General features: G+C 34.4%; 2 protein-coding genes across 2 annotated transcripts in view; one reads left to right on the top strand and one right to left on the bottom strand.

The window, feature by feature from the left end:
* LOC113042610 (anion exchange protein 2) overlaps positions 1-3746 on the bottom strand; it is a 39426-nt gene extending 35680 nt beyond the window's left edge. The window contains exon 1 of the mRNA XM_026201585.1: positions 3618-3746. The gene's annotated coding sequence lies outside the window, so the exon portion shown is untranslated. The remainder of the gene's footprint in view (positions 1-3617) is intronic.
* A 744-nt stretch (positions 3747-4490) lies between these two features.
* On the top strand, positions 4491-17811 carry LOC113042613 (uncharacterized). The gene is made up of 17 exons (XM_026201591.1): positions 4491-4642; positions 5622-5728; positions 5953-6086; positions 6306-6466; positions 7565-7723; positions 7808-8267; positions 8994-9092; positions 10835-10913; positions 11214-11431; positions 11514-11756; positions 12602-12700; positions 12774-12967; positions 13974-14148; positions 14273-14429; positions 15105-15258; positions 16116-16227; positions 16308-17811. The coding sequence occupies exons 1-17, from the start codon at positions 4628-4630 to the stop codon at positions 16505-16507; spliced, it is 2766 nt and encodes a 921-aa protein (XP_026057376.1). The 5' UTR covers positions 4491-4627; the 3' UTR covers positions 16508-17811.
* Positions 17812-18487: the final 676 nt, after the last annotated feature.

An 18487-nucleotide genomic window follows, 5' to 3' on the forward strand; every position in this document is an offset into this window, starting at 1 on the left:
GCTAATGATTGTGGTTACTTGGTCAATGAACAGAGCATTAGTTTAAATAAAATAAAACATTAAAAAAGCATTTTATTTCAGCCACTAGTTACAGAGGCAACATTTCTACTTTTTTATTTATTTAACAACTTGAAAAGAAATCTTAAATTATATAGAAAAAAAAAATATATATATATATATATAAAACTTTACAAGTAGTTCTTATAAAGCCATGCATTGCTTTGTGTGATAGACTGCAATTCACTAAAAAATGTGCTCTCAATAGAAGTAGCAATGTCAGCTGGGTTAGCAAATAAATACAATTATAATTTTTTGATAATCTAATCTGTGAATTGGTTGATCCAGATCACAAAATCCAACTGAATGATTGGTTTATGAATCCGAATTATGGATTTGGTTGAACTCGAAGCAGTTGCAGAAGTAAAAAACTTGCTGAAAAGAAGACATTCAGTGAACTGTGACTAATATTTCCACCTGTTCAAAGATGTATATAGGCTTGAAAAGACCTGAAATACTGAGTCATGAAAGCATCATTAAAATAGTTCACATGTCATTTTTAAAGCTTGAATGCTTCAGTCTGGATCGTTGTAACTTAAATGGAAAAGAGCAATGAAAATCAGACATCACATGTTTTCTTTTGTATTCCATGGAAAAAAACAACAACAACAACATGAGGGTGACTAATTGATGACTAGATTTACATTTTAGGCAAACTATTCTTTTAATTCTACATGATTTCATTTTACAGGTTCATATGCAAAATCCAAGATGCAAGTGTTGCGCTACCAAAAAAAAAGTGTGTTTATGAATGATTCTGAAGTTGTGCAAGAGAGAAACGACAGGTGAAACTCAAACTAAGCTTATTTAATTATCACTTCAAGACTAAACAGCCCTGGGACAGCTGTTCAAAAGTGTTTTTCCCTGCTCACCGGTCAGCAGGGGTTTCGCAGACTCGGGTTACGGACACACAAAAGCTCCGTCTGAGTTCTCACACTTTTTCTGTTTAACTTGGAGCGGACAATCACGTCTTTGTAATATGACAGCAGCGAACAAACCCAACAAAGCAAGCCCTGACCAGAGGAACGCTGTCATTCATACCTTGAGTCACACCAAAACAAACAATCGCAATGAAATATCGAACCGGCTCACGACAAGGTGAATACAGTAACACATATCCTGGGAAACACAGTACTGTATAAACCACACAGGAGCCCCCGATCGAGTGTTGGGTCACGCTACCCAAGGCGGACTGATTCGCAAAACAGTCGTGTCAGATTTGTAATATCGTGGCCTACGTGAGAACAACAGCCTTAAAAAAAAATTCAGCTGATTAGCGTCACCAGCCATGCAGACAATTATGAAAGCGCAATGCAGGACTTTTGAAAATGACCTTAACCCGTAGGAAAATACTATGAGCCTGCCTCTTTTTTTTTCCGAGAGGGCAAAAGAAACTAGCTTACAGTTGATCTGCATTGGAATGCAAGCAGGAATAAAGCTTATTTTATAATATCATTGCTAGCTTTTTTACTAAAGTCTGAAGTTTGTAAAACCAAGCGTAAATCAGTTATAAGGTAAATCAAACTGATATTGAATGAATGCATATTATGCTAATCTCAACCTGTTTAAAGAAAAAAATTATTACATACATAAGCAGCTCAAAATTTCCTAATGGCATTCTATTGTCACTGTATTACTAGAGGATGCTGAAACATCAGTCGTGCTCTGGTAAGCACAGAGAGAGAAAGAACAACAAAGAGAAGTCTTTCTTCGCTGTAAACTGCACTGATTTGCTGGCCTCTGGCATTATGTCTTAATCACACTATAAAAACAAAGGCAAAGTTGCCGATTTAAAGCTTGCAAGCACAGGTTGCACCAAGTCAGTGCTTTGTTCCTCTAAGAAATCTGACTCCTAGATGGCTTTACAACACTGATCTGACCTAAATCCAGCTGACCTCTGGAAACAAGCACACACTAACCACAACAGCTTAAAGACTCAAGGTTTCTAAACAAATGATTGTGCCATTCGTCTGAAAACAAATTAACAAATCTTTTTGGAGAAAGTTAGGTGCCATTTCAAAATTGTTATGAATTTTTCTACTCATTTTTTACGGTAATTTAAGTCGCCACAGGAAAAAAAAATTATACCTATTATTTCCAGTATGAAATTTCCTTTAATATAGTTTATTATTAATAATGTAACTTTTATAATTTGCTATAATGTTTTAGATATAAATAAAATAGCTAGAGAGATAAGACAGATCCCACCTCTTGTCTGTGCGTGTTCAACGTTTGCAAAACAGTTTGAATGAACAATATAATAGCGTTAATTGGGAGACTAATCTAAAAATAGAAAGTAAACAACTAGCACACTTAAAAATGGCCACTCTATCACATAAAATTGAAATTGAAAACATGATTTGTGGGAGTTTTATAAGTTAATATCTGTCTGTGTCCACTATTTAGCGAGCTTTGATGACTGATGATCTGAAAAGATTTAAAACTGAACTATTAAAAAGAACAGAACATAAGTTCACAAATAAAATACATAGTTTGAATTGTTTCTGCCTCGTATGTGTAAACATACCTGGCAATAAAGCTCATTCTGATTCTTGAGTTATTATTTTGGAATAAATGTAAAATGCTTAAAAACACTCATTTGATGAGATTCATACATGGCTGTAATAAACAGAATATTGATTAGCCTACACTGTTAATGTAAAAATATAAAAAAAAGATTTGATTTTTTTTCTCTCTGTGATAGTGGAAGTAATGTTTATTTACACAAGAAAATGTGACTGGGGAATTAAATTTACATTTAATTAAAAAATTAAAAATACATTCACATAAAAAAAATCTGCAAGGACTTTGTCCTTTCACTTCAAAGCACCACAGCACTGAGATTCCAGTATGAAATCTCCAACAAGTTTAATAATAATAGTTACGCGCGCACACACACACACAAAAACTCTGTACAAATTTTAACTATTACGCTATCATATATGTGTTTGCATAGACAGAATATAAAATTAAAAAATATATGGATAATTTTAAGATAGACAGATAGATAGATAGATATAGGATAATACCTATGTCTTACAGCTAAATATCGATGTAACATTTCCAGACTTTATATATATATATATATATATATATGGTGTCTGTATTCAACTACTATATATAAACCATGTCACTGGAAGACTTGTTGCTTTAGTTCCTTCTCTGCGCGCTGAGTAACGTTATTGTCCCCGTGGATGTCACGTGGCAGTGGTTTTTAAGATTATGTCTGTACACTCGAGTCTGACAGCAGTCCGGGGACCACGACTCACACAAACGAGCAGACGAGACGCGAGCAGACGGCTTCATCACTACAGAACGCCGTTTTCTCAGCCCATGTTCATTTAGGATTTCCAAGTTTGAAGTTATCTTTACTGAGAGCTTAGCGCGAGCTAACCGATTGCCCACGCCGACGCGCTTGCGTGCTTGCAATCCAGTCAAAAATCACTTTTTAGGCACCAGGGCACTTCATATGTGGTGGATATGAGCAGAAGCGCTGATTTTGCTCACAGTCTGCTCGTATCTGAGTGTTTAAAACACTAAACGTGTGAAATGTGTCCTACCTCGGCCGTTCTCCCCTCCTCACTGATGATGATGATGAACCTCATCTGACGCGCGCGCGTGCGTGTCATACATATTTCGCCTGGGAAACTCCTTCCCTTTTCAGGGAAAAAAAAGGTTCAACTGGATTTTTTTTTTTACCCTGTATGCATGGGTGCACACGTCAGAAGAGATGCACGTATCTAACCCAATTCCGAGAGCTAACCTTTTATTTTACTTATGCACCCTTTTATATTAGGCTACTGATTATATTACTACTTAAACGCATGTTGGGTAAACAAACTAACAGGACAGAACTACAACAATTAGTTTATGGTAACCTATGGTAAATAGCACATTTCACGAATTCGGTTTACGTCATATACAAACAAGTATTAACTATAAACATTTAACTCTAATTTATGAGAACCCTTTATTTTTCCACACAAACTGTCGTGTAAAATTGTAATGGTTTGCAAACCCCGATAGAAATGAATAGAAATTAAAATGGCCAGTGTAAAATTAGGTTTCAATTAATAAGTTGATATTTCTAAATATTAAGCACCTCTTTCACTAACTATTTGTTGAAAAATAGAGAGAATTTTTTTTATTATTTATTGTTATGTTGTACTTCCAAATATGTCCAAATGTGACATCTGCCGGCCAATGACACGTATTGCATCCCAAAAGTGAAACAAAAACCACAGCAAAAGAAATTTGCTGATTTTGCAAACAAACGTTTTGTAAGGTGACCGTCTGGTCTGAAATGAACGCTTTAGCAAATGTTTATGAACTCCACAGAGTAGAGACGCGCCTGCTCCTTTAAAAACATCCGGGCGAGCTGTGATTGACAGTCTTCAAGGGGCGTTTCCAGCTGTTAGTCATCCAATCAGCTTCGAGCAAACACTCCGGACTGAACAGAACCCGTGACGTAGACTGTCAGCATTCTACTGTGCGGGCAATCAATAAACTCTTTCTGCAAAGTAACAACAAACCCATATATCCAGGATTTTTGAGAATATTAAATACAGTTATGGACTCCACAACGGTAAGCGATTATGGTTAATCAGAATCGGCCTTAAATGTTTTTATAAAGCTTATTGCATTGCTATATTAGCTTGCCGACGTGGATAAAACATGATAAACTGTGTCAATGGATTTAGTTTCTACAGTCCAGCACAATGCACAACCTTTTATTATATTGTCTCGTGAAGCTTTTAGTTATACAGACATTGTTATTGTAACTTTAAGATAACAAGGAAATGCACAGTAGGCCTAAATCAGAAGGAAAGTCCCTTGATACCTTCGTTGCAAACAATGTGAGTGATTTTACATGGTTTGTAAAAAAAAAAAAAAAAAAAACATGCCATGTTTATTGCGGTCTTAAATATATATAGAATGTTATAAGATGCAATCAAATAATATAAATAATTCACCTTTTAAATGTTTTCAGTGTTCTTCAGACAGTTAAAACTGAATTGACTTGGCCTACTTGCACTGGACAACATGGTTAGATTCAAATAAAAATAATAATTAAATAATCATAAGTAAATGCGATCTTATGCATGCTCTTATTGTGCAAGGGATAGCAGATTTGTAACTTCAATCCTGATCAAATTGAAATACTGCTTTTATACAAATATTGCACTTGAATCAAATATGGCACTATTGCTATCCCACAAGAATTCATAAACAGAAAAATAAACCAAACTGTATCAAAGTAAAGTCCACTGTGATATCATGTGAAACCTGTGGTGACCAAATTAGTACAGTGTGCATGTTACGGTAAGATGATGTGAAGTGTTTTTGTTTGTTCTGAGCATCTGTTGTCGCCTTTACATGTTAAAGGGACCTTATTTTACAGCCTTTAATTTGCGCCGATTCCATGTGCATCTTTTTCTTCGAGTTGTGGACTAAATAAAATACACATTTATTTCATGCATTTTAAGACAAAAAGTAAAAGTAAATTTGATGAAAGTATAAAAAGTAATTATTATATTAAATATTAAGTTTATGGTGTTTTCTAGACGATAGGGGGGTTCATCAGGACCCTCACTGAGATGGGCTTCAGTGAAGATCAGATACAGGCGGCGATACAGGCCGGTTTCTTCTCTGTCCCAGAAGCGGCTGAATGGTAAATGTTTTATGGATGAAAATATAAAAATAAGCGTTATAATTTATTCTTGACTTTTTCCCAATAGAATTTTTTTTTTGACCAGTTATATAAAAGCACAGGCTAGTCATAAACCTGTCTGGTTATGTTCAATAGCTTTAGGGAATATTGAAAGTGTTATTAGACAGCATTGTGTTTGATTATTAAGCACCTGCCCTCTCGTTATTTTCACGTTTGCTCCTTAGGCTTTTGCAGGGTGGGAGTCCACGGCATAAACTAGTCAAGCAGCCTTCAGGTCCATTAGAGACAGCGTTTTCTGCATTCAACCCTCCTAAAGATGCCCTCTGCACTAACAATAACTCACAGTCTGAAGCAACAGGTACAAACAGCACTGTTTGTTCATTTACTCATTCGCGTGACACAAACAGACTTCTTTCACAAGAGTGTTAACATTCTTCTGGAAAGGAAAATGTGATTTACTGTACAAATAAACTAGCATGTGACTCATGTGATTGTTTGCTTAGTGTGCTGCAGATCATTAGCAGGATGTTAATACTGGAATAGTGTTATGCAATACAGAAGAATGTTCTGCTTTTAGGTCCTTCATTGCTCTTGGCATCTCCTTCTGTGAATGCTCCCACGGCAAAAGAGCATCCACCCCTGGAAACACGGATCAAGCAGGATAAGAGTCATTTCAACGAGCAGCAGAGGCAGCGAGTGGCTCAAGAGGCGCGGGCAGAAAGGAGACAGAAGAAGCAGGTGAATCAGAGAAAGGTGTCACGTTCTTACAGTAAAGCTCCAGAAGCAAGGGTTGCTTCACTCAAAAATGAATCCATTCACGCCCGTGTCATTTCATGATTTCCTATGTGGAGCACAACATCTGTTCTTTTAAATTCAATGATTCAATGATAACCAATAGCTGTTTAAAAAAGGTTTAATTATAATTTATTATAATAATGTTTTTAATAAAAAAAAATTGTGCTGTTAAAAGACAATATACTGTATAGAGAGAAGAAAGAATTCTTGAAAACAAAATTATGAATGTGATATCACGCTCTTTATCTCTATATAATTTTTATTCGTTTATTATTTGCTAAATTAAATATTCAAAAATGAAGTTAAAAAAGGCTATATTGCTTATTATTTCTTAAAATTTTAGTTCATTTGTTTTATCATTGATTTTTATTTCAAAATTAGTTCCATTTAGTTTGTATTTATTTTGGCTTATTTAGTTTTTATATTTTTATTCTCCGCTTTACCTGAATTAACAAAAATTATTTTAATAGTTTTATTTGTATAATAATAAATTATTTATTACTTATTGTTGCTTAATATTATTTCATGTTTTTTTTTATTTTATCTTATTTATTGTTTTATCAGATTTAGTTCCATTTTAGTTTTTCTTTATTTTTATTTATTTAGAGTGTTTATTATTATTTATTTATTTAGTAGTTTATTCTTTAGTTTTTTTTATACATTTGTCATCTTCATATATATATATATATATATATATATATATATATATATATATATATATATATATATATATATACACTCACACACAAATATCTTATATTCTGTCATACAGTAAATATAATGAATATTTATATAATATCATAAATAGCTAAAAAAATACATATTATTTATTTAATATTTTAATATTTTAAAATATAATTATAATAAATGTACATTTATTATATTATGCCATAAAGAAGTCACCATGTGAAAACAACCTCAACCTATCAAAAACATTTTATTCAGTTCTCTTTCTAGTGAAAACCTTTTCCTATATCAGCTGTCAGTTTCATGGTCTTCAAGATCATTTTTGAGTGTATTAACGGTTTGTGCTTTGGTCAGGAGCGTGAGTTGGTGCTGAAGAGGATCGCAGAGGACCGGCGCAGTCAGCAGGAGAAGGCCCAAAGTGAAGCCACGGTCGAGACCTCTGCATCCAGTGGACAGGGCCAGAGACTGGGAGGACATGTGGAGACCAGCGTGGATAACCACTGCATCCTCATGGTGCGAGATCACATCTGTTTCTTCTCTGCTTTCTAACAACCCCTGTTGGCATTATTTCACATCTTTGTTCTCTTTGTGTCATAGATTCGCCTTCCCTCTGGAGAATCAATGCGCGAGCGTTTTCCTGCAGACACTCCCTTAAGTCACGTCGTCCAATATATTGCCGGCCGCCATCCATCACTACCCGCTTTCTCCCTCCTGCAAGGGTTTCCTCGAAAGCGCTTTGGAGAAGCGGAGCTAACCTGCTCCCTCCGGTCTCTAGGACTGACTCCCAATGCTGCGCTTTGCATACAGACCACGCCCCCCGAGACGCCTCAGGACCCGCCCAGTCCAGCATCCCGATTGGCCGTTCTAGAGCAGGCGGAGGCGGAGCCACGGGAAGAGCCAGTGGTACCTCCAAATGAGCAACCCCAGGTGGAGGCCGGGGCTTTAGAGGAACTTGAGGTGCCTCCACCTCTGCCCCCTCAGCTGTGGGAGGAAGCAGTGGGGTATGCTGGGATTCCTGGGGTCGGACCTCCGCTGTCAGGACCCTCTCATTACTGGGGTATGATTTACTTTGACTAATTTGTGAGTGCACCACACAGCTATTTTAGTATTATTTTTAGAATCATTTTCTAGTATTTTGTATTAATATAATATTTTGATTGCTGCAGTCATGACTGCAAAAATTCCAATTATTGTCTATTTATGTTTATCATACTCATAAAATGAAAAATCCCATTATAAACCCTGCAGCACTCTTGGATTTTTATATTTTCAGTTTAAGTTTAATGTTTAGTGATTTTATGTGATTTTGTAATTTTTAATAGTTTATTTTTCGGAATGTTCATTATTTTAAAAAAAGGTTAAAATAGTTACATATTACTTATTGCACACTATTTAAGTTTGTTATAATTTAATTTATTTTTATTTCAGATTCAGTTATTTCATTTTTATTTATTTTTTGTATTTGATTAATGATTAGTTAAATTTTTTCATCTAATATTTATATTTTATTTTTAGCTCTTTGATTTAATAAAAATGTTTTCAATAATTTTAGATAATAATAACAATGATATATTGCTTATTGTTGCTTAATATTTAAGTTTGTTTATTTAGTTTATTTTTATATCAGATTTATTTCCATTATTAGAATTATTTCATCTAATATTTATTTTATTTTCAGCTGTACCTGAATGAACAATAATGTTTCAATAGTTTTAGTGAACAATAACACAAACGTCAGTTCAGTGGAAGTGATCTTGTGTTATTACACATTTGCATCTGACAGGACGAGGCCATAAACTGGTGCAAGGAGATGCAGGAAATGAAGAACATTTGGAAAACGAGGAGCAACCAGAAGAAGTTGTACCTCCATTTCATCTCAACGGTTTGTTACATTTTACTTTCACGCTACATCTTGATTACAATCAAAGATAAAGTGAGCACTTCTCGCCACAATCAAAGGGAATTCCTGATGAGACTGTTAACAAAAGTTGTTGATATCTGCTAGTCTGGAACAGACTAAAAGCAATGCTTTTGGACTCCACTGAATCTGAAGAAGCCATAATCTCATAAAAGAGGACCGGAATGGTACTGAATAGACAGTGTGCCAGCATTTCTTCAAGGGATCTAATCACAGAGAGTCCTGTGAACTGAAGGTCACCGTTCATGATTCTGCAAAAGCTTTGTTTCTGAAATAAATGGAACTACATACTTGACTAAAAGAAACAGATTAGTTGTCGTTTTAATCATATAGACACGGTCTCTTTCCAGCTTTGCTTCCCAGAATGTTCTGTGAATTATCACGGTTGTTTAGAAACAAAACTTTCCCAGAACTTTAAATCAAAAAATTAGGGAAATGTAATCGCAGATTATTGATCTTAAACTATCAGAGCATTGCTGCCTTTGGACTGCTGTGCTCAGGTCGGTCTGAATCGAAGATCTTTGTTCAGTAACCCAGTAACCCAAAGTGTGAGAAACTCAGCGAAGTCCATATTGGGTAAGAGGTTAATGACCTTATTTGTCCTAGTTTAGATCCGGTTATAAGTTAAAACCCATTCACCTCTTTCAAATGAGAAAACTCACAACTAGCAAGCAAGTCGTGTGCTCGAACTGCATGTGCTCTACATATAGGCTGTTTGCACTGGAAGTTTAATGCGGGGGACAGCTTTGGACAACATTTTAAGATGCTGTGAAGACGATCACATGTCAGTTTGCACATCAGAGACACTGCAGCGGGATTGGTTGAGCATGTTAATATATGGTAATTAGACTAGCATGTAGTTAGTTCCAGTGCAACTGTTTTGATATTGTGGCTGTGTAACTGAATGCTTGGTTAATTTGGTAGTAGCAAGGTGCAATTTAAGTTTAATTTGTTTGCTTGATGTGCTTATGGGTCGTAAAAGTAAACCGTTGTAAATTGCTATTTAAAATGTTTTTTTTGTCTGTATTTTTTAAAGATGCATACCGTCAATCATGAAAAACCTGAAAAGATCAGTGAATTATTATTATTATCTTTTTTTGTAGTCTTAAAAAAGTGATATACATATGATACATCTTTAAATTATTTAAAAATGTAATTTATTCCTGTGATGCAAAGCTCATTTTAACTGCAGTCTTCAGTGTCACATGATCCTTCAGAAATCAATCTTATATGCTGATCTGGTGTGCAGGAAACATTACGTATTATCATTGTTGAAATTGCTTAATAATTTTGTGGATATATTTTTTCAGGATTCTTTGATGATTTTATATATATATATATATATATATATATATATATATATATATATATATATATATATAATTTTTTGTTGTTGTTGTTTTTTATTAAATAGAGCATACAAAATAGACCATATAGTATATATAAGTATATATGTACTTTATATCTAATCTAATACATTAATATTTAAAATAGTCATATATCTGATAGAAACTTCTCTTTTTGGGTCCAGTCTCTATAAAAATGTCTTTCAAAAACCTTATCTTGAATGACTGGAAAAGTAAAGAAAATGCATTTCAGGGTGAAATTGTAAAAAACAAACAAACAAACAAAAAAACGAATAAATGTATAAAATTCAGAATCCTCTGTTCAATTTATATACAGTATGTTCTCTCTCAACCTGACAGGACTGCCACAGTTGCCCTTCTTCCTGGAGAACAGGGCAAGAGCGGGACATTACTGGCCGGAGCAGGGCAACAGACTCAGGTAAGATGATTTCTAGAGGGGCTGAAGGGTGAGAAATGCATGGGGTGCTTAGTAAGAGCTTTATAAAAAAGATCATAGTTCAGTATGTCAGTAAATGTAAGAAAGAGAAACCTTTTGCAATTCAGCATGACATCATTAAAGTGACATTACCACTCTCAGCTTTCAGAATTTTGATTGATTTGTTTCCTAAACAAAATGTTAGATATTTTTCCAAAAGCATTTGATGATAGTAAATGATGACAGAATTGACATTTTTGAGTGGACTGTCCCTTTAAGTGACTATGATTGGTTGTGTTGAAGGGAGGCGGAGCCTGATGAGCCAGCAGACCCTGAGGAGATCCGTGTATTGCGTGGAGCTGCAGGTCAAGCTGCGGTCGAGCGCTTACAGCGAGCCGCCCATCACGATGAGCAGCAGTCACCACACGGGCATCCCTCTCCCCCCAAGAAAGCCTTCAAGACCCCCCGTGTGCCCTCTCTCTGCTCGATGGCCACCAGGGCCACCGTTTCCCTCATGACAGGTCAGAAACAGACCACCAAGTGTTATTTACCAGACACAAGAGTGCTTAGGAGAAGCCATTAAACGTAGTCTTGTTCTCTCAGCTCCCAGCATGCAGTACAGCAGTAGCCTGGCGTGTTTGACCCCGGAGCTGGCCGAACTCTTGTTGGCTCATATGGCACGTGAACGTCTCCTCCGCCCGCGAACCCTGGAGCTGTTCTTCGGCTGCCCGCTACAGAAGTTTGTCCTAAACTGCTATCCATACACCACCAACGAGCTGCTGCGGCAACTGAGGGCTTTTTCCTGCCTCAAACATCTCAGCTTCATCAACTCTCCACTCATCACAGGTGTGCCATATTAAGATGCTATTACAGTAAATAAACGAATAAATAGATCAGTAAATCATTTTTTTAAGACTAGTTAGTCTTTTGCATTTTAGCCCAAAATTCTCATCACTGAAATGCAAAAAACCTATTAGTTTATTTGTGTGTAATGATAAAAATATAATAAACATATAAAAAAAAAAAAATAGCAAAAATAAATAGGACAATATGCTCAAATAAAAAATATAATAAATAATAAAATTGTATTTATTTGTAATTCATTTGTATTATTAATAATAATAATAATAATAAAATAGTTGTTAATATGTTATTGTTAAATATATTCATAATATGTAATATAAATATATTACAAATAATATTACATCTTAATTCACATTAATATTTTTTATATATATATATAAGTCAGAGCTATATAATAATTGAAAAAATAATTATTAATGTTAGTACTATTTTGTTATTAATGATAAAAATACAATATCATTATTACTTAATAATATATGTTAATATAGTATTATTTTTAAATATATAATGTGTAACATAAATATATGATAAATAATAGTTACTCTTAATACGTAAAGATTATTACATTGACATTTGATTAAAAAAAATAAACAATTTATGGATTTTTTTGCATTATGGTAATGGTGTAAATGTGCTTCATTGTCATTAAAATACATTTCTGAAAAGGTCAAATATGTATTTATACTTTTGATTTTGGGGTGAAATATGACTAGATATCTTTGAGAAAAATTACACTCCTATAGGATGTATTTCTATTGATTACTGGCTTGATTTGCTTGTAAGGTGATTTATAAAGCTCTTCATCATTTCCTGTTTCCTTTTCGCAGACGCTGGTCTTTCAGTTTTGTCCAACCTCTCAAAACTGCAGCATCTCAACCTGTCGTCTTGTAGCAAACTAACAGACAGCTGTTTGCAGCATATCACAGGTGAGACGACGGGAGCATCCATGAACGATTATCATCATGTACAAATGCATCATCTGTTTGTGTCTGATCCCAGGACTGCGCAGTCTGAGCTTCCTGGCTCTGGACCAGACCAAAGTAAGCGATGCTGGTCTGCTGATGTATCTGCAGTCGGGTTCTTCTGCGCTGTGTCAGCTCAGCCTCAATCAGACGGCCATCACAGAGAGCACACTGAGAGTGCTGCCCACATGTGCACCACAGCTACGAATGCTCAGTATTAAACACACCAAGGTACATACATCCATGGTATTTTTATAAAGCACATAAATATCTAAATGCATTTGTAGTATACTTAGCACAAAATAAAGGTAATTCAAATTCATTTTAGTATTTTTTTTTTCACTAGGATACATAGATTTTTACAATCATTTTATAATGTTTTATTTATATTTATAATATATTGTTTATTTTTAGAATGCAAATCTTTTATTTTTTTTTAAAATATAGATTTTTTTTTTTTTTTTAGATTTTGGGTTCAATTCCACAGTTTGTTTTGGTTTTTGGCATGTCATTTGTGGATGGGGTTATCAAAAAAAGATTATATCACAATTTCAGACTAAGAAAAAAATGATTTATTTAAAAAAAAATTAATCAAAGGTTTGAGCTTGGCAAGATTTTTTATGTTTTTGAGAGCCTCTTTTGCTTTTGCTGGCAGCATTTATTTGGTTAAAAATATGGTAAAAACAGCAATATTGTGAAATATTATTACAATTTTAAATAACAGTTTTCTATTTTGATACATTTAAAAATGTAATTTATTTCTGTGATGTAAAGCTGAATTTTCAACATCATTACTCCAGTCTTCAGTGTCACATGATCCTTCAGAAATCATTCTAATATGCTGAATTTTTGTGTGAGTGTGTGTGTGTATGTGTGTGTGTATGTGTGTGTGTATGTGTGTGTGTGTGTGTGTGTGTGTGTGTGTGTGTGTGTGTGTGTGAAAACTGAGATATAGTTTTTTTAATTGTATTAAGAATAGAAAGAACAGCAGTAATTTAATATATAAATCTTTTGCAAAATTATAAATTTCTTTACTGTCACTTTTGATTAATTTAATGTATCCTTCTAAACAGTAGACTGCATTTGTCCCTTCAAACAAACTCCAGTCATGAAGCTGTTACACGGCTTGTTTGTAAAGTCTATTTATTTTGCACCATGAAAGAACTGCGTAATGGAATTCACCATACATTTAATTTAGCCTATATTTTTTTAAACATTTGTCTCATTTTTCCTTGAGGTGAGTGATGTGTCTGCACTCGCAGAACTCCGAAACCTGCAGACCCTTCACCTGGATGGCACAGGTGTACGAGAAAATACTCTCCAGTGCCTAGCAGCCCACCCCAGCCTATCAGCTCTCAGCCTGGCCGGCATACCAGTCGCAGACGGAAACCACACGCTGGAGATCATTTCAGGTGCAGCCAAATACAACTATTTATGCATTGTTTATAAAGTATTTTATGCATGCATAAATGTGTTTTGCAAGTTATTCAATCCTGTTCAGGGTCTTAGTGAAGTATGAGCTTTGTCTCCACGCAGGCCTAAGGCTCACCCATCTCACGCTGCCAGGCAGACACTCTGTGACGGACACTGGACTTACATTTCTCTCCAGACAGACTTTGCTCTCAGAGCTCGACCTGACGGACTACACTCAGCTCACTGACCACGGCATTACACAGCTTGCCAGCATGAGCAGGTAGAGCTTTAGGTCCAAAGTGTCCATGCAGTAAATCACATGAGGAAAGGAGCTGCTGTTCTGGTTTGATGTGGTTTAACCTTGTAATGCTGGAACAGGCTTACGTAGAGTTAATTACGAAATCACTGGCTTGATCCCAAATTGTTGTTGTCCATTTTTCAGGTTTCATTAAGTCAAGAAAAACCTGGAACTACAACAGAATTCAAAATTCATGGAAATTAATCAAATGTAGTTACCCTCAGCTCTTTCTTCATAAAATGAGTTTTACCATTTCTTGTCCGGTCATTAGGAACAGCTGGAAAAGGCATGGAAATAATGGAAATTCTTTGGTCAGAAATTGTGGGAAGCCTGATTAATGTCTAACGATCTCTTCACACCAAGAGCGGATGTGTGCCACAAACAAGACTTATTCACACTGTTCTTTTTTAGTCAACATACAGTGTTTTTTCGTTTTTGATTAACTAGTTTTAGAAAACCTACAGACCGATAACTTCCTTTAGTAAATGTTCCAGCTTTCTGAGTAAAAAAGGCATTATATTGCAATATATCATGCAGTTGCAGAAATTAAAATGTGCATTCGTTTGCGATTCATTTCTGTTTCCTTAGAACAGTTTTTAAAAGTCTTTATCTTTTACCAAAGATGGTAATGGTGACCCGCCCCTTTGCACCTGATAGGTTGAAGAAGCTGTCTCTTAGCAACACTCAGGTGAGTGACAGCGGGCTGCAGGGACTGATCAGTCTAAAAGAGCTCCAGGAACTGTGTCTCGACCGGACAGCCGTCACCAGCAGAGGAGTCGCAGCCTTGATCACACACTTACCACATCTGCAGGTACAGTAGAGATCATGTGATTATTATAAGTGATGGCAAACAATTAACAATTAATGTGCGATTAATCACATCCAAAATACAAAAAGTTTTTGTTTACATTATATATTTGTTTGTACTGTGAATATTTATTATGTGTATATAAAAAATACACATACATGCATGTAGTTATTTAAGAAAAATGTTTCATATATTAAATATATATTATATAAATTATATGAACATTATTACTTTCATGTAGATATTTTCAAAATATATGCTGCATGTGTGTGTATTTCTATATACATAATAAATATACACAATACACACATATATTGTGTAAACACAAGCATTTGTTTTGGATGCAGTTAATCGCAATGAATTGTTTGACAGGATTTATACATAGTATAAATATTATAATAATTATATATTTATTTTCTGTGTGTAGTTAAAAATTAAATCTTAAAAATTTTGAACTTTTTTTTTACTAAATGCATTTAAAATCTCTTTACAAATTATATTCATAAAGACATTTATGATGTAACAAGATTTTATTTCAAATAAGTGCTTTTACTTTGAACTTTACAAAATTACAAAGTAAAAAAAAAAACAGCATTAATAATAATCAGAAATCCTTGAAATGCAGAGCAGCAAATGAGAATATTAGAATGATTTCTAAATGATCATGTGACACTGAAGACTGGAGGAATGATGCTGAAATCACAGCAATAACCATCACAGCAATAAATTACAATTTTATCATATATAATATTTATTAACCTACTATGTAATATTCTATATAATTGAAATTAATGATATATGAACTCTCTCTATATATGGCAATGAATATTCTGGCCTGAAGTTACATGTGTGTTGTGTAGGTGATGGGTTTGGCCAGTACACAGGTGGGTGATACGGTGATCAGACGAGGTCTAGTTCACTGTCCTCAGCTGCTGAAACTCAACCTCAGCCGAACCAGAATCACAGATCAGGGTATGTTGTGCAGTCTTCTTCCCTCCACGGTCATTTTCGAGTAAAGAAACTTCTCTAACAGACTCAATTCTACTCCTCAGGTCTGAAGTTCCTGTGTCGTATGCAGCTGAGTCAAGTGAACCTGGATGGCACAGGCGTAACTCTTGTTGGCATTGCTAACCTGATCTCCGCCTGCCATCATCTGACCAGCGTACGGGCCAGCCATACTCGCACCATTCCTCCAGACCAACAGTCTGATGACGATGACGGTGATAACGGCAACAACGCCACACGCTCCTAGATGTTTCTGTGTATTCTTCAAACACGGCCATGGAACAATTCACCTGTTTCTCAAAGAGGGCTGATTATTCAGAGCTTCCTTTTTCCATAAGTAGCGCTACAATCTCACTTGGGTTCGACAATCAAGTTGAAATACATTTTTGAATGTGGTTAAACATCTAATACAGCATACAGCAAAAAAAAAAAAAAAAAGAGTCGTAATTTATTAATAATGATGCCCAAATATTGCTAATCAACAATTTGCGTGACAGAGGTAGTAGTATTTGAGGCATTTACATTGCGTATTGAGGATTTGTGCACGAACATGATATTTTTATTTTTAAAATGAATGAGGAATAGGTGTTAATGAATGACACGTGGATATATTTTGGATAAATGCATCTGAATGATTGATTGATTGAAGTGGAAAGTCATTTTGGACTGGAAGTTGGCGTTTCGTTTAATAACGTGCCAAAGTCAGTGTTGTTTTACTGATTCTAGCAGATGTTTTACACCTACATGTGTATTCATTTTGGATGCAAGTTTGTTAGTATATCTTTTAATTTGAGGATTTATTAGTCTAATGGCACATGCATCTGTCAATTAAACTTACACATTTTTTTATAAGATACAGAAAAGTTATGAATCGTGAAATTCCCAAAAACTGAACAGCATCATTCAAGCACATTGGCATTTGACTGTTTCTGTATGCATTAGTGTTGTACCTTAAAGCGTTTGAATGCAATAACATTTCAAATACAAAAACATCTCAATCATATCTGGAAAAAAAAGGTCTATGTATTAAAAAAAGAAAAAGTCAAGTTCTAAATTCTAAACATACCTTGAATGCACGATGCTGTTCTGTCTTGATCTGATGCAAAGGTTGCTCTAATGCATCCAGTTGTCTGGTCTGAATAAAAATGAGATGCACATTCAGAACTCAGGAGCTAGTCAGTGGTGCATCATGCACACGGTAGCATCTTTTTCACGTTTATTTAAAATGCCATGCATTTTCAATGTGTGTGTTTTTACTACCCCCAAAATAGGTATTTCACTTTTAACCCAATGAATGCTGTTTGATGTGGTAGAAACCATTAGTTCTGTGACATTAGTGCAAGTTACTGAAAATATACACAACAATTCATTAAAGAAGTCTACTAACAAAAATTGAGTGTGAATGTATGGCACAGCTCGTATTAGATGTTGTAAAGTCATTCTGTCTGCTCCACATATGTACAGTTTATTTTGCCGGTAACTAGGATGGTCTAAAACTATTTTATACTTTAGGTTTACAACGTTAATAAAAGCTACATTTTGCAATGGTTACTTTTGTCTTTTCATTGCTTTTTTACCTTTATAATTATGTTTCTTAAAGGAACGGTTCATCCAAAAATAGACAGTCTGTCATCATCCACATTATTTACTCATGTCATTCTAAACCTGTATCGTTTTCTTTCTTCATTGGGTTGCAATAGAATTTGTTTCTGTACAATATTAGCAATAGCACTGTGGATGGCCTGATACACAAAGATGTCTCCCATATTCACCGAAAGAAGAAACGGATGAAATTATCTTTGATCTTTGCAAATGTAAAAAAAAGAAAAAGATTTATGGTAAATTTTGCAATACTGAAATGCATAATTTTAAAAAACAAATAAATAAATCACCAATAAATATAAATCCTAGTCTTATATGTATATGTACATTTTAAATATAATATTAGTTCAAATAAAACCTTATAAACTACTGAATTTGATTACTATTTATATACTTTACACAAACTGAACATATTGAAATATTTATAAATTGTATCACCATATAATTACATTTATTTTTACATCGTCTTTTTTTTTCATTATTATTTTAATAATATAACTAATGTAAAATGTGATTAATTTTACTGTATAGGAAATCTACGTGTTAATACAAATTTAGTGTTTTTTTTTTCAATTAAAGGATTTAATTTGCATTTAAAATGGGCACAATTTAATTAATAATAAAA

This window comes from Carassius auratus, chromosome 24, assembly GCF_003368295.1.
Source record: "Carassius auratus strain Wakin chromosome 24, ASM336829v1, whole genome shotgun sequence".
NCBI lineage: Eukaryota > Metazoa > Chordata > Actinopteri > Cypriniformes > Cyprinidae > Carassius > Carassius auratus.

Bases quoted from the DNA above. Each gene is read 5' to 3' on its own strand.
- LOC113042613 (XM_026201591.1), top strand. The intron at 10,914-11,213 runs GTAAGATGATTT...GTTGTGTTGAAG, and splicing joins GAGCAGGGCAACAGACTCAG to GGAGGCGGAGCCTGATGAGC. The intron at 11,432-11,513 runs GTCAGAAACAGA...TTGTTCTCTCAG, and splicing joins CACCGTTTCCCTCATGACAG to CTCCCAGCATGCAGTACAGC.